Source organism: Euphorbia lathyris, chromosome 5, assembly GCF_963576675.1.
Source record: "Euphorbia lathyris chromosome 5, ddEupLath1.1, whole genome shotgun sequence".
NCBI lineage: Eukaryota > Viridiplantae > Streptophyta > Magnoliopsida > Malpighiales > Euphorbiaceae > Euphorbia > Euphorbia lathyris.
Genome location: NC_088914.1, coordinates 30226744 through 30240086, shown reverse-complemented (window position 1 = coordinate 30240086; position 13343 = coordinate 30226744). Strand labels below are relative to the sequence as shown.

At 31.9% G+C, this 13343-nt stretch overlaps 1 protein-coding gene across 1 annotated transcript; it reads right to left on the bottom strand.

Moving 5' to 3' along the window:
• Positions 1-1814: 1814 nt before the first annotated feature.
• Positions 1815-11821, bottom strand: LOC136230776 (GTP cyclohydrolase 1-like). The gene is made up of 3 exons (XM_066019954.1): positions 11760-11821; positions 3978-4211; positions 1815-3302 (listed from the first exon to the last, which is right to left on the bottom strand). Exons 2-3 carry the CDS (start codon positions 4189-4191, stop codon positions 2107-2109), a joined length of 1410 nt encoding a protein of 469 aa, XP_065876026.1. The 5' UTR covers positions 4192-4211; positions 11760-11821; the 3' UTR covers positions 1815-2106.
• Between the last annotated feature and the right edge of the window lie 1522 nt (positions 11822-13343).

Below are 13343 nucleotides of genomic sequence, written 5' to 3'. Positions count from 1 at the left end.
AAAAATGGCCACGTAGTTTCCTTTCCTATTTTTGACATACCAATACGCAAGCATGACAAAACAATCTGATGTATTCAAGGAAAACAAAATCTGAAAGGAAGTAAAACAGAGTAAAGTTCCAACTAACATTATAGATATGTTAGAAATGGCCACACCAAATTTCATTTCCATTTGTTTGACCTCAATTCATGATCAAGCATTAATTTGTGAGAACAAAAGGAAGAAAGGCATAAATCCATTCCAAAACAGGTCAAAGAAAATCTAAAAGTGGGAGAAAAGATAAGAAAGAGCTTTATACCTGTAAACAAGAAGAGACGGAAGAAACTAATCAGAAAAGATTAGAACTAGAATATCATGAATTCAAAAATTGGAAAGGCTAACAGATTAAAATGCACACTGGAAACAATTTCCAATCAAGGAAATTTGTGTTTTCCCCAAAAGCTTCTAATTGCAGCAGAAAAACCTTTAGCTTCAAAGAGACGTTGGCAATTGAAGCGAAAATAGGTATAAAGGTACATTGTGTGCAAAGGTAATGAAAGGAATAATAAAATAAAAACGTACTTTTCGCGAAAAGTCCCTAAATACTGCTGATGCGAACAGCAGCTGATTCCTTGTGTAACAGCTCATCATGTCCGGTTTGGGATAAAAACAGCAAACAAGAGCTCCAGAAAGTAGAAACAAACGGGTTCTAAATACTTCAAAAGGGAGTCACATTATTTCTACTGAAGTTAATAAAAGCTAGACCTGAAGTATTTTTGTTAAAATGGAACACAAAGACATATAAAAAGAAAATTCAAAGTGGCATAGGAGGATCCATAAAATCTGGATATGCCAAAATAAAGAAAAGTGTTTACAGAACACCAAAACTAAGTAGATTAAAGAAGAGAATACAAATAGATGCAACAGAACCAAAGAAATAACTGATGAATCTTATAATGTTTAACTGTTTATTCTCGCCCTGCTCCTTCAAGAAACACACATGATTTATCTCGCTTAATAACCACCTTCTCGCTGCATATAATGAAATTAACTACTTAATTTCCCAAAAACTAATAAAAATAACATCATAATCAAACAATTAATAAATTACACTTACATGTATTGACCAGCAGCAATATGGATTTTAATCCATTTATCATTATTAGCAGGAACTGAATCAATAGCTTTTTGTACTGTCTTGAACTGCACCATGCCAGATTTAGCAAGAGTAATAGTATTTGCAACACTTCCTGACCCATTTGCCCCATATTTACAGTAATAGGCTTCCATATTCCGTGCTTTCTTACTTTTAGAGGGTTTACGGGACTTGGTCAATGAAAGTGTAAAGCAAATTCCTTGGACCATCCTGTTTTAAAAACCCTGAATTGCTTCAAAGTATATGTTTCTCATTATTTTACCATATGGAGCTTTTCTGCAAAACAGATGAAACATATCATGTTTGTAGAGTTGAAGGATAATGATATCCGATTCCTATGAGGTTCATCATTCTCTCTTTTAGTATCAGAATAATATGCAATATTGCAAGGACAGTCATGCTTTGAAATAGAGTTAAAAATTCCTTGACGATTAAGTTTCTTGTCAGTAGTCTTTATCTTTGTTAGGATAGGACAGGTTGCTGGTAAGTACCAAAGCAATGAGATAGAAACAGTACTTTGTAAAAGTTGTGAAGGAAAGTAAACAGGAATACTGAAGTCTGGTATAAATTTTCAGATGTCTCCACGGTAGCAATGGCTATCCACATGCAATAGAGATACTAATTCGTAATTCATCAATGTATCTAAGGGAATAATAAGGAAAAGGAAGAGAGCCAGATGTTTTCATGTCTTGAACTTGTATGAATACTTTAAACCTTAACACTGGGAAATACATGGGGAAAACAATTATGCTGACAAAATAATGATAAGAAAAATGATAGGCCTTCTTAATTTCAATCTTAAGGCATATACTACAGAAAGTAAACATAAAAGAAGAACAAAAACATTATTATTGCATACAGATTCTTATACCATTTCTTTTATTGTCACAACTTCCTTAATATCAAGCACACAAACCTTGACCAAGCTCACCAGAATGCCAGAAATGACTGGAACCACTTCTGAAAAATGATTAGTGTAGTAAAGATCCCCCAGAACTGCTATTTGGAATACTTTGCAAGAACTTGGCCCTTGCAGCAGAATCTGTAGCAAATCGACCAAGTACAGCAATAGTAGCTGTGCTACTTCCAATCTTTTCAATACCTCTTGAAATCATACAAGTATGATTAGCTTCCACAACTACCATCACATCTTCACCTAACAATGATGTAGCAGTCTCTGCAATTTGCTTGGTAAGTCTTTCCTGCACTTGGAGCTTGAAACCATAAAAATATACTATTGACTGCAAAAGAGATTTTCCTATAGGCTTAAATCCTTCAACAGGGAAGTAACCAATATGCACAACACCATAGAACGGCAGCAAATGATGCTCGCACTGCGACCAAAGTGATAGGTTCAGCTCAGAGCACATATGTTCTTTATTCTGGCTGACATCCCCATTTACTTTAAGAGAATCTGTCCCGTCACAACTAAAGCCGTTTAGCTTCATTCCCAAATGTGTAGTCTGGAAGTTCATGAACCATTTCAGGAACCGACTAGGAGTTCCAACAAGCTCTTTCCTTAATGGGTCTTCTCCCATAGACATAAGAATTGATGCAGCTGCACTGACCATTTCTTGGTTCGGTGATTCAATCTTGGATGAAAATTTAGCATTTGATGGAGATTGGGACGGACACCAACATTGCTCTGGAGACTCTTTCATCTGAGATACGTCTGTACCTCTGAGCTTCAGAAGACTTAGAAAATCAGACCATATGTCTGCATTTTCATCTTCAAAAACACCAGAACCTGAATGGACCATAATTTTTACCCATCCTTGGTGATTTGGATCAATTAAGAAGGATTCCAAATTTGGAAAATTGATGTGTAAACAATGGAGCACAACTGCAACACCAGCCGGCTTGATCCCCTGTTGCAAAGCTGAACAGATTTCATTTGCCAGACGCTGTGGATGCTGGAGTTGCTTTGCATAAACATCAGCAACTCTAGAGAGCTTGCTTAATCCTACAACCCTCTGACCACTCGGGACATAACCTACATGACATTTAACCTGAATTGGAAGCAAGCAAGACTCACAGTATGAGAATAGATCAAGATCTCGAACAATCACGAGCCCACCCACTCCTCCTGCATGACCCACTGCATTGTCCAAACCAGCTTCAGGGAACAAAGCACTGTGAATGATTTCCTTAGCGCTTTCTTTATAACCTGAAATTAACAATAGAGATGTACTGATGAATAATCAGCAGAAATCTCTACTATCAAGCCAAATATAGTTGAGAAACACTCAACAACGGTAATATTATATCGCATTTGATATATGCACCAGGAAAGGAATTCATTTTTTCAAGAACAATGAGAGCCATCGTGATACAGGTTACATTTTTTTTTTTAAGTACTAATAAACATGTTGTAGAAAGTATATCTTAAGGTAGCTCTCTCAGCTAAACTGGTAAATCTACACTTCAGAGTTCACAAAATAAGGCCAAAATATGAGATACTTTGACTGAATAGGACGTGTTTCTCTGCAATTACTAAATGACATTACATGCTACTGGTGCAATGTAAAAAGGAAAAGCTGTTAGTTGCTATAAAAGGAGTTTGCAAGGTATGCTCAAAATATTCATTCTAAATGTTACTTGTCCTATCAATGTAAAAACACATTGCAATCCCGTGAGAATGGGCAGTTTAAAGCATCTATCTGCTGTCTTTCCTGTCTCTTCTTGTAGCAGCATAATTTGTCCTTTTGTCACGTGGTCCGCAATAATAGTTATAACATGAATGCTTTCTTTATATATGACAAGTTGTGACTTTTAACACTGAATGCAATTGGCAGCTGATTAAATAAGCAAGAAAAAAAAGGAAGAGCAATAGAAAAAGTACCTTTGGTAGCATAGAGAAGGGCCTTGGCAACACGAAGTGGGGTCTTTTTGATACCTTCTCTATTGATATTTTCACCGAGACCTTCCAATAGAACTCTGACAGCATTTTGAATAGCTAAATTCTGAGGTTGTTGTTCAATTCCGAGATTAAGGAAGTCGGCTTTCAATCCATTTTCAAGTTCAGCATGAAAATGCTCCTCATCCAAGGCGCCCATTGACAGAATGAATCCCAGAACTAAACAAGTGGGGATTCCAGAATTAAAAAACGAAGTCAGATATTGCAATAAGCAAACAAATTAGGAAGACAATGAAGAATGAGAAATGGAGAAACAAAATCGAATATAATAGTGGAAAGAAGTAAAAGAAAAGGCGGACATGAAAAAAGTAGAGAAGAAGGAGTGCAGCAGGGAAGAAGTGAGTGGGTGGGTGAGATTTGGTGAAAGAAGAGCGTAGGGAGGCGGTAATCTTAGGAATTTGTGGATCCTTCAATTTATTAGAGAGAGTCGCCTAATCGGGATGTGGGTCCCGAAATGGTGTCCAAGTTGAACAATTACACTTTTCGAAGGAGAGCGCGGGATCTCATCTTTCCTCATGCCTCTTCTCTTCTGCCAGATTTATTATATTTATTTATTTATTTATGTATTCCTCAATTCTTAATTACTAATACAAACAAATCACGGGGCAATTCCGGTGGTATAAGATCTCCCTATGCGCTTGGGTGATTATTTATTTGAATGTTTGCCGTAGTGTCAAGAGTTGAAACGGATAAGAAAGAATTTGTTGATGTTTTTTCTCATCACAATGTTTTCCTTGTCATATGTTTTTCAATCAAAAATACAATTTTATACATTAATTATATATAAAATAATAATTTTAAATATTACAATTAATTGATTTGAGAGAGTGCTTGATTCAAATTTTAAAATCGAAATCACAATTATTTATTTTATTTATTTAGTCTGGAATCGAAATCAATGTTCAGTTATTATTGGTATAAAGATTTTGATTAGGTATGTTTGGCTACTTTCCAAAGAGACAGATTTCATGTTTTTGTAAAAAAGTTCCTTTTCACCTGTAAAAGGTAAACATGAGGTGTCTACTCAAACATCTAAAACTCTCTCTTTTAGAGTGAAAAGGTAAACAAAAGGTAAAAAAGTAGGTAACCAAACACGAGTTAAATGCATCATTGGTTACTGAACTTACATGGTTATCTCAAAATGATCACTCAACTTCAATTTGTCTCAATAAAATCACTCAACTTTAAGTTTTGTCTCAATTAGGTCACTTCGTTGATTTTAGTAGTTAAAACGCATCGAAATAATGACATTGGTGACACGTCAACATGAGTTAACTCAAATCTCTGACCGAAACGAAATGTGACAGCCACAATGTCAAGTAACTTTACGAACAAAACTAAATTTTAGTTTTTTTTTTCTTCATATGATAATCGACACGTGATAGCCAGGTGGCGCATATGTAGATGTCATGTGTCATTTCGGTTAGAAATATGAGTTGTCTCATATTGACGTATCACTTATGTCACAATTTTGATGTTTTTTAATCACTGAAATCGTCATAGTTAGAGGTGGCAAAATGACACACGACACGAACACGACACGGATTTTTAGTGTTAGTGTTGAGCTTAATAGGTAATGGGTCATTTTTGGGTTGACACGAAACTAACATGCTAATTTTTGGGCTGGGTTAGTGTTGATATGTGAACCCGAAAACGACACGAAATGACACGGATATTGAAAATTATTGTTATATTCTCTCGTGTTTTTTATGTCACTTTATTAATAAAGATAATAAAATTAGTATTATCAATTGCAAATATTGATTTGAATTTCCTAAATTGTTATAAACACATTACATGACCCTCTAACATGATATTATCGAACTTTTCGATAATTATTGTTAACATATTAATCTAAAAATGATATAAAATGTTTAAAAACAGTACCATATCTTCTTATATTTTTAAGAGTTATTATTAATATATATACATAACAAAATTACATGTAACCCGAAAACACGACACGAAATCGACACTAACCCGAACAGGTTAACACGACTTTGACACGAAAGTTTTTGGGTTGGGTTTGGGTTTACTCTTTTTGACACGAACCCGAAATGACACGACTCGAACACGATAATTGCCAGGTCTAGTCATAGTGATTTAATTGAGACAAAACTCAAAATTGATTGATTCTATTGAGACAAATTGAAGTTGAGTTACCATTTTAAAATAACAATTTAAGTTCAGTGACCAATGATACATTTAACCCAATCAAACACCTCTTAATATGGTTTTTAAATTTAATTTATTATTTATTTATAATTTTAGTTTTAGATGACTTAAAATTTTGTTGATTATATCAACCGTGTTGATCACATACATTTTAATAACCACGTAAAATTTGTTCATTCACTTTAATATTTTTAAAATTTGTTAAATTATTTTTAAGTTTGAGAAAACAAATGCGTGTTAAAAAAAATAAAAGAAAGAAAGAAACGTGGGAAGGAAAAAGAAATTGGAGGGTAGAATCATTCTTTTTTTCTTTACGGAAGAGGGTAGAATCAACTTTAATTCTCTAGGATCGAAGGTAAAATGGTTGATTCCATATACTAGGTAGGTGATATAGGGGAATATATAAATATGTTTATGTCGCATTTATAAACTGCGGACCAATATTTTGGGAAGAGGACACGTACAATGATAGTAATACATAAAGTAAAAATATTATAAATTTAATAAAAAATAAATTGAATTAATCATCCATAAATAATTCACTTATAAATTTAATAAATATTAAAAATTCTAAAATTCTAAATCAATCTTAATCGTAGAATAAATTGTTTAGTGATAGAAGTCAAATATATGGCAGAAATGGGTGCTCTATGGGATATTCTTCTATCCGCCACGGGTAATTTTTTTAAGCTAATACCTTTTTATACAGAGTATATGTAATCTCATTAGGATCAGATAGTTTCAGATACCCACGGATAGCGTATCCGTTGTCATCCTTAGTCATTATAAAAAATCTACTTAGTAGTACAATCTAGTCTTAGAATCTTGCCTTGGGAAGCCTCCGTAGACCATGTCAAGGATAAATTTGTTATAGCAATCACGCCCAATATCGTGAATCACGGACTAAGTGAGCGTGAAGGATGCCCAGTTCCAATCTACGGGCATACCTTCATCTATCAACAGGTGACACGTAACACGACCCACTCCAAATCTTATAACAACCTCTCATAACTCGATCACAACATGGACGGTTCCAGGGGAGGCCACATAAGCAGCCGCCTAGGACCTCCCGTTTAAGGAAGTCTCCACTCTATTTTTTTTCTTATAAAATCCAAAACTAATTTCAATTATACTACAATAATTATTAACATCTCGGCTGTTAAAAATTATCCTCATGAATAATTATTATATTATATGGTAGGAAGAGTATATTTAGACTCTACATGCAAAACAATACAATTTAAGCTTAGCATTTACGAGAGGATACAATTTCAATGTCATTAACGGAATATGAGTTTTTTCATTAACAATTTTCAAGCTTTATTGGGTGGTCATAATGCTAGAGGTTTAGAGGACATCCAAAACATAAAAATGCACATTAAAAAAACTCATCTTTCATTAATGAAGCTTGAAATTGCATTATTTTATACATGGAGTTAAATCTGTTTTCCCTCAATACTTCAAATTACCAAAAAGTTTGTTAAATTAATTATATTTTATATACTAAATTTAAATTTGCAGAAAAATGAAGTACGAATATGCCTAGAGCCTCTAAAATACTGGAGTCGTTCTCCAATTTTAAGTTTACATATACTGTAAATAGAGCAAGACACTACTTCATTCATTAAGTTTACATTACAATTTTAATTTAATATTGCGATCATCATCAAATCTTCTCACAAAGCTGACTTATACATCAGAATGAGTTAGGCCATCTTCAAAGGCTCTCTATTTTTAGAGAGCCCTTGAAAAATCCAGTTCCAATGGAGCTGGATATACTTGCGGCAAAGATGCCGCAAGGCAAGATAATATAAAATATTTTTTTTTTAAATATGTTTATTTCTTTTACTTAATTGATATTTTATTTTATTTTGTTTTATGTGTTATATTATATTTGTTTTAAATTCATAATATAGTGTGTTTTATATAATATTTGTTTAAAAATCTGATTTTTTTTTTAAATCTGATTTTTTTTAATTTGATTATTCATGTTATTTAATTTTTAATTGTAGTGTTATTTGATTTTTTATTGTGTTGTGCATTTAAATATTTAATTATAATTATAAAAACATTAAATATTACATGAATTAGAAAAACATTTAAACATTACACGAATTAGAAAAATGTTACATGAATTAGAAAAACATTACACGAATTATAAAAACATTACACGAATTAGAAAAAACGAAAACAAACTAGAAAAACAACAAGTCCTCCATGATATTATGAAAACATGTATTATTCTGCATAATATGATTATTGAAGATGAACGTGATTTGAGTGCACCAGTTATGGATTCAGTTGTTGCTCCAACACCAGTAGTTGAAAATGTGTATGATGAGAAGGCCTATTTTTGTAACTTCCTTCAGCGATATAAGAAAATGAAGGACAAAACTGCACATTTTGAACTTCAAAATGCTTTGATGGAGCATTTATGGAAGTTTCGTGGTAATTCGATATAATTATTTCTTTGTTTTTTCATTAATTGTAATGTTTATTGTTTTTGAAATGTTTTAGTTTTTTTTAATGTACTTTCCTTTAGTGTTTTTGAAATGTTTTAGTTTTTTTAATATAATTTCTCTTTAGTGTTATTGAAATGTTTTAATTTTTTTTAATGTATTTCTTTATTCATGTTAAATTTTATATTTTTTCCAATATTATAAAAATATATTTCAAATTAATAATAATAATAATAATTAATTGAATTATTAATTATTGACTTTAATAATTATCATTAAATAAAAATATTAAATTATAAAACATGATAAAAATTAATAAATAGATATATTTTGATTAATAATATAAAGAATATAGATTCAAAAAAATAAAGAATACAAATGTTATGCGAAAAATGAATATAATAATAAGAAAATATTTAAAGAGTAGGTAAAATAGAGTAGATGGTTAGAGAAATTTTACCGTAGCAACTCTATATTTAAAGATAGAATATAGAAAAATGAAGATAGAGTATGCTAAATAGAGAGCACGATTGGAGATGACCTTAGCCAAACAAACCCCCTCTTTGAACTTGTTTTTGTCCTATCGCAACTTTATGATTCCATACTGCATACCATGATTTCAATGAACCAAACACCCCCTTAGTTGTCAACTTTAAGAGTCAAACCTTTATTTGCTCCGACTTTTGAGGGCTTTACTCCGAAATAATGTTTTTCTAAGAAAATTTCTTTCATCAATGCTCGATTTAATAATGTTTTCATTGTAATGCTAGTTTTAATCTGATTGAAACTGGTATAATTTCTCCAATTTTCAACTAGATAAAAAAAATAGGGTTAATTCCCAAAAAAAAAATCCATATACTTACACTGATTTATCGTTTAAGTTTTGTGGTTTTTATTTTTTTATCAAAAGAAAGACTCTGACTATTATTGTTAGAAATTCAATTAATACCTTTTTAAGATGACCTGACAAACCCATTCAAAGAAAAAGATGACCTGACAAAAGATAATTTTGTTAAAAAAATCATATCCCCTTTGGCTAAAAGTCAGAAATATTTTTTTACACTTCTTTTAAAAAATTCTTCTTCTTTCATCTAAATTTTTTTCTAGAATGAAATTCCTTTCTAAAGAATTTCAGCAATTTCTTTTAAAAGGAATGTTCCCTAATTCCTCCCAGAAGGAATTCTTTCAAAAGTATTCCAGAAATTTTTTAAATTCTCAAAGTAATTTCAATTTGGAGAAAATAAAAAAAAAATAAAAGAGAAAGAAGAAAGAAAGAGAAAGAAAGAAAAGGGATGAATGATTGTTTTCACGTAGTCAGTGATTGATCAAGTTAATTTGATCAGTCACTGTTAGATTTAGATTTATTAAAATCTTATGGTGAAGATTAAAATAATCGTAAGGCTAAGATTTATACTTCCTAATCTAACAATGACTAATCAAATTCACTTGATCAGTCACTGCCCAGGTGAAAATTACTGGAGAAAAATAATATTATATATATACATATATATTTAATTTTTACTTTTGAAAAATTAAATGCGATTTCTAAAAAAAAGGTTAATTTAAATAAATGTTTTTACGAACAAATTGGTATTTGTATTTTTTGTTGTTACAAACTGAATCCTAAGTTTTACAAAAAAAATTATTTTTTTATTAACTTTATCAAATTTAATCGATAGCGATCTCAAAATGATGATTTTCTAGAATTAAAGTTGTTTAGTAAATATTTTAATTTTTTAAAATCGTTATTTTAAAAGTTATTCTCTCTAAAATTAATTGTCTTTCTCGTAAAAAAATAATACTTAAATGACTTCAAACCTGAAAAGTTGAAGAATTAAAATTCTTTAAAATATTATTTAATTCTTAAAATTTTTCATTTTGAAGTCGTTATCATTCAAATTTGACAAGGTCAACAAAAAAAAGATAAAATATTTACAAATCATAAGTTTCGGTTCATAACAAAAAAAACGTACAGATGCCGATTTATAAAGACGTAAAATCACAAGACATATATCTGAAATTGATCCAAAAACAATTAAAGGGGATAATAAATAGATAAAATTCACGTTATTAGTTTTACGGTGGTAACTGAAATTTCTTAATTTACTTACCGCAACAACAACCGTACTTTGATTAAAAGAAAAGAAAAACATATAAAAGGTTTTTTTAGTTAACTTTAACGGGGCGTTTGGTATTCTATTGGGATAGGGATAAAGATAAATGGTTGGGATAAGAATAAAAATATGATAGTCGAGAATTATTATTCAATGTTTGGTACATGGGATATGGATAAAGATAGAGATAAAATAATACATTTTACTATTTTAACCTTATTTAAACTATATAACATTAATTTGAAGGATAAGATATACTTTTCCATCCTATTAAAATCGTATGAGCTTATCTCACCTCCTTATACCAACCCCTTCTGGGTATAGGATTTGAGGGATAAGAGGTCTATCCCCCATCTATCTCACTTTCTATCTCCCAAACAAACACGGGATAACTTATCTCGTGTTCTTTTTATCCCTATCTCATCTTATATATCCCTTCGTAAAAAGATATGGTTTCGTGATGACACTAAAATCGGAGAATTCTTCTCCAAGATACTAGATGTCACATACTGTGGTTTCTATTTATGGTTGTTTCTCTTATTTTCTTTGGATATCTTTCTTCGAAAATTGGACAAGCCATAGCGTCATCATTTATTTTCACGCTAAATACATAAGTATATGAATTTTGGATTTTGAGATAGCCTAACAGAATCTGAGTTAATTTTTGTGATGTTAATTCAGGATCAAATCTAAATTTCTTGAAGACGGATTAGAACCACCACAGCATTAAAGTTTGTAGAGATAAGGAGGTCGAAACTACTCGTAATTATGGTGGTTCCGGCAGCCAGAAGGGGCGGAACCCCTCCCTGTATCCACCCCTGAATTTGGCCAAATAATAAAATTGAAATATATATTACTTTAAATAAATTCAATAAAACAATATATTTCTATAAGTAAATTCAGAAAACTAATATTGAAGGGATTTTAAAAAAAGTTGCAGAAGTGAAATGCTGACTTACTTCGGAGATAGAGACTTGTGAATTGCAGAGCCAAGCGCCAAACTAAATTAAAGGAGTAGACTAAAAACCTTTGTTTGCAGATTCTGTTCTAAACTATCATCATTTTATAGCTGTTGGAAATTTATGGCATTATTAATTTATTAAGCTAAAATATATTGAATACCCATAAATGATGAGTTTTCAGATTATTTTATTACAAAGCGTGGGAAAGATGGAAAATAAAGAAAAACGTTTGACACAGTGGCTTGTCTACTTGGAGATTATAGAAATCAGACCACCTCAAATTCACTGTCAAACCGAACAACAATTCTCCAGCTTCAAACCGGAGGATTCTTCACCAGTTTTCTTATCCGCTCCATTTCTTAACTAACGAGCTAGTTTAACTGTTATGTGATTGATACATCGGATCTTTTAAATAATTTGATATTGGGGAATATAATAAGTTATACATGTGATCTTATCTGAGACACGTGTCACAAGCCTCCAGATCAAACTAAATCAGTACGTGCAAATCACCAAAACATGTAGAGAAGAGTTTCGAAATCATTATGTAATACGTCCATAATTCCAAGTCTGGAATCAAAGGAAAACAATTTTAGTAAAATACAAATTGTCCTTATTATAACAGGGATCCACAATTCAGAGATGGACATGTGTTTGTTGTAAGACTTTGTGTAATTGCGTAATTGTTATTGATGTGTAATTGCGTAATTGTTATTGATGTGTAAAACCAATATATACAGAATACACTCCACATTACACAGTGAAAGTCTAATCCTATAAGTTAGGCTAAGAATAGGGAACTAAGTATTTTGAATATACACATAAGATGTGGTATATGTGAATAATATAATCTCTAATACACCCCCGTAGTTGAAAGGTTTGGAGGGCGAACATTGAGACTATTCCTGAAGTCATCGAATAGCGGTGAGGGAAGTCCTTTGGTGAAGATGTCAGCCAATTGATACCAAGATGGGACATGTAGTACTCGGACTTCGCCTTTTGTGACTCTCTCTCGAACAAAGTGAATATCCATCTCTACGTGTTTTGTGCGGTGATGTTGAACTGGATTTCCTGTAAGGTAGACGACGCTTATATTGTCACAATACACGACAGTTGATTTGTCAATTGGGCATCGAAGTTCAAGCAAGAGATTGCGGATCCAGCACGTTTCTGACACAACATTCGCTACTCCACGGTACTCTGCTTCAGCACTGGAACGGGACAGGGTAGGTGATAACTCCCATTTGTATAGGTTTTTAGGATCATTTTAGTTTGTTTTCCCTTTGTTTCCTTTTAATTTCAGTATTGTTTTATTACTTTTTAGTTAAAATTAGTAATTTCCATTATTTATGACATTTTCTGTGTTTTCAGGTGTTTTTAGGCCTATTTGAGCATTTCCGAACCAGACGCAAGCCTATTGGAGCATTTCCGGATTATTCAGGGACCGTTAGAGCACTTTTGGGATTCATCAGGGACCATTAGAGCACTTTTCGGAAGCCCAATGACCTAAACAGATAAAAGCCGGAGCAAAATCGCCCCAATTAGGACCTGTCTCGTCGAGACATGCCCTGTCTCGACAAG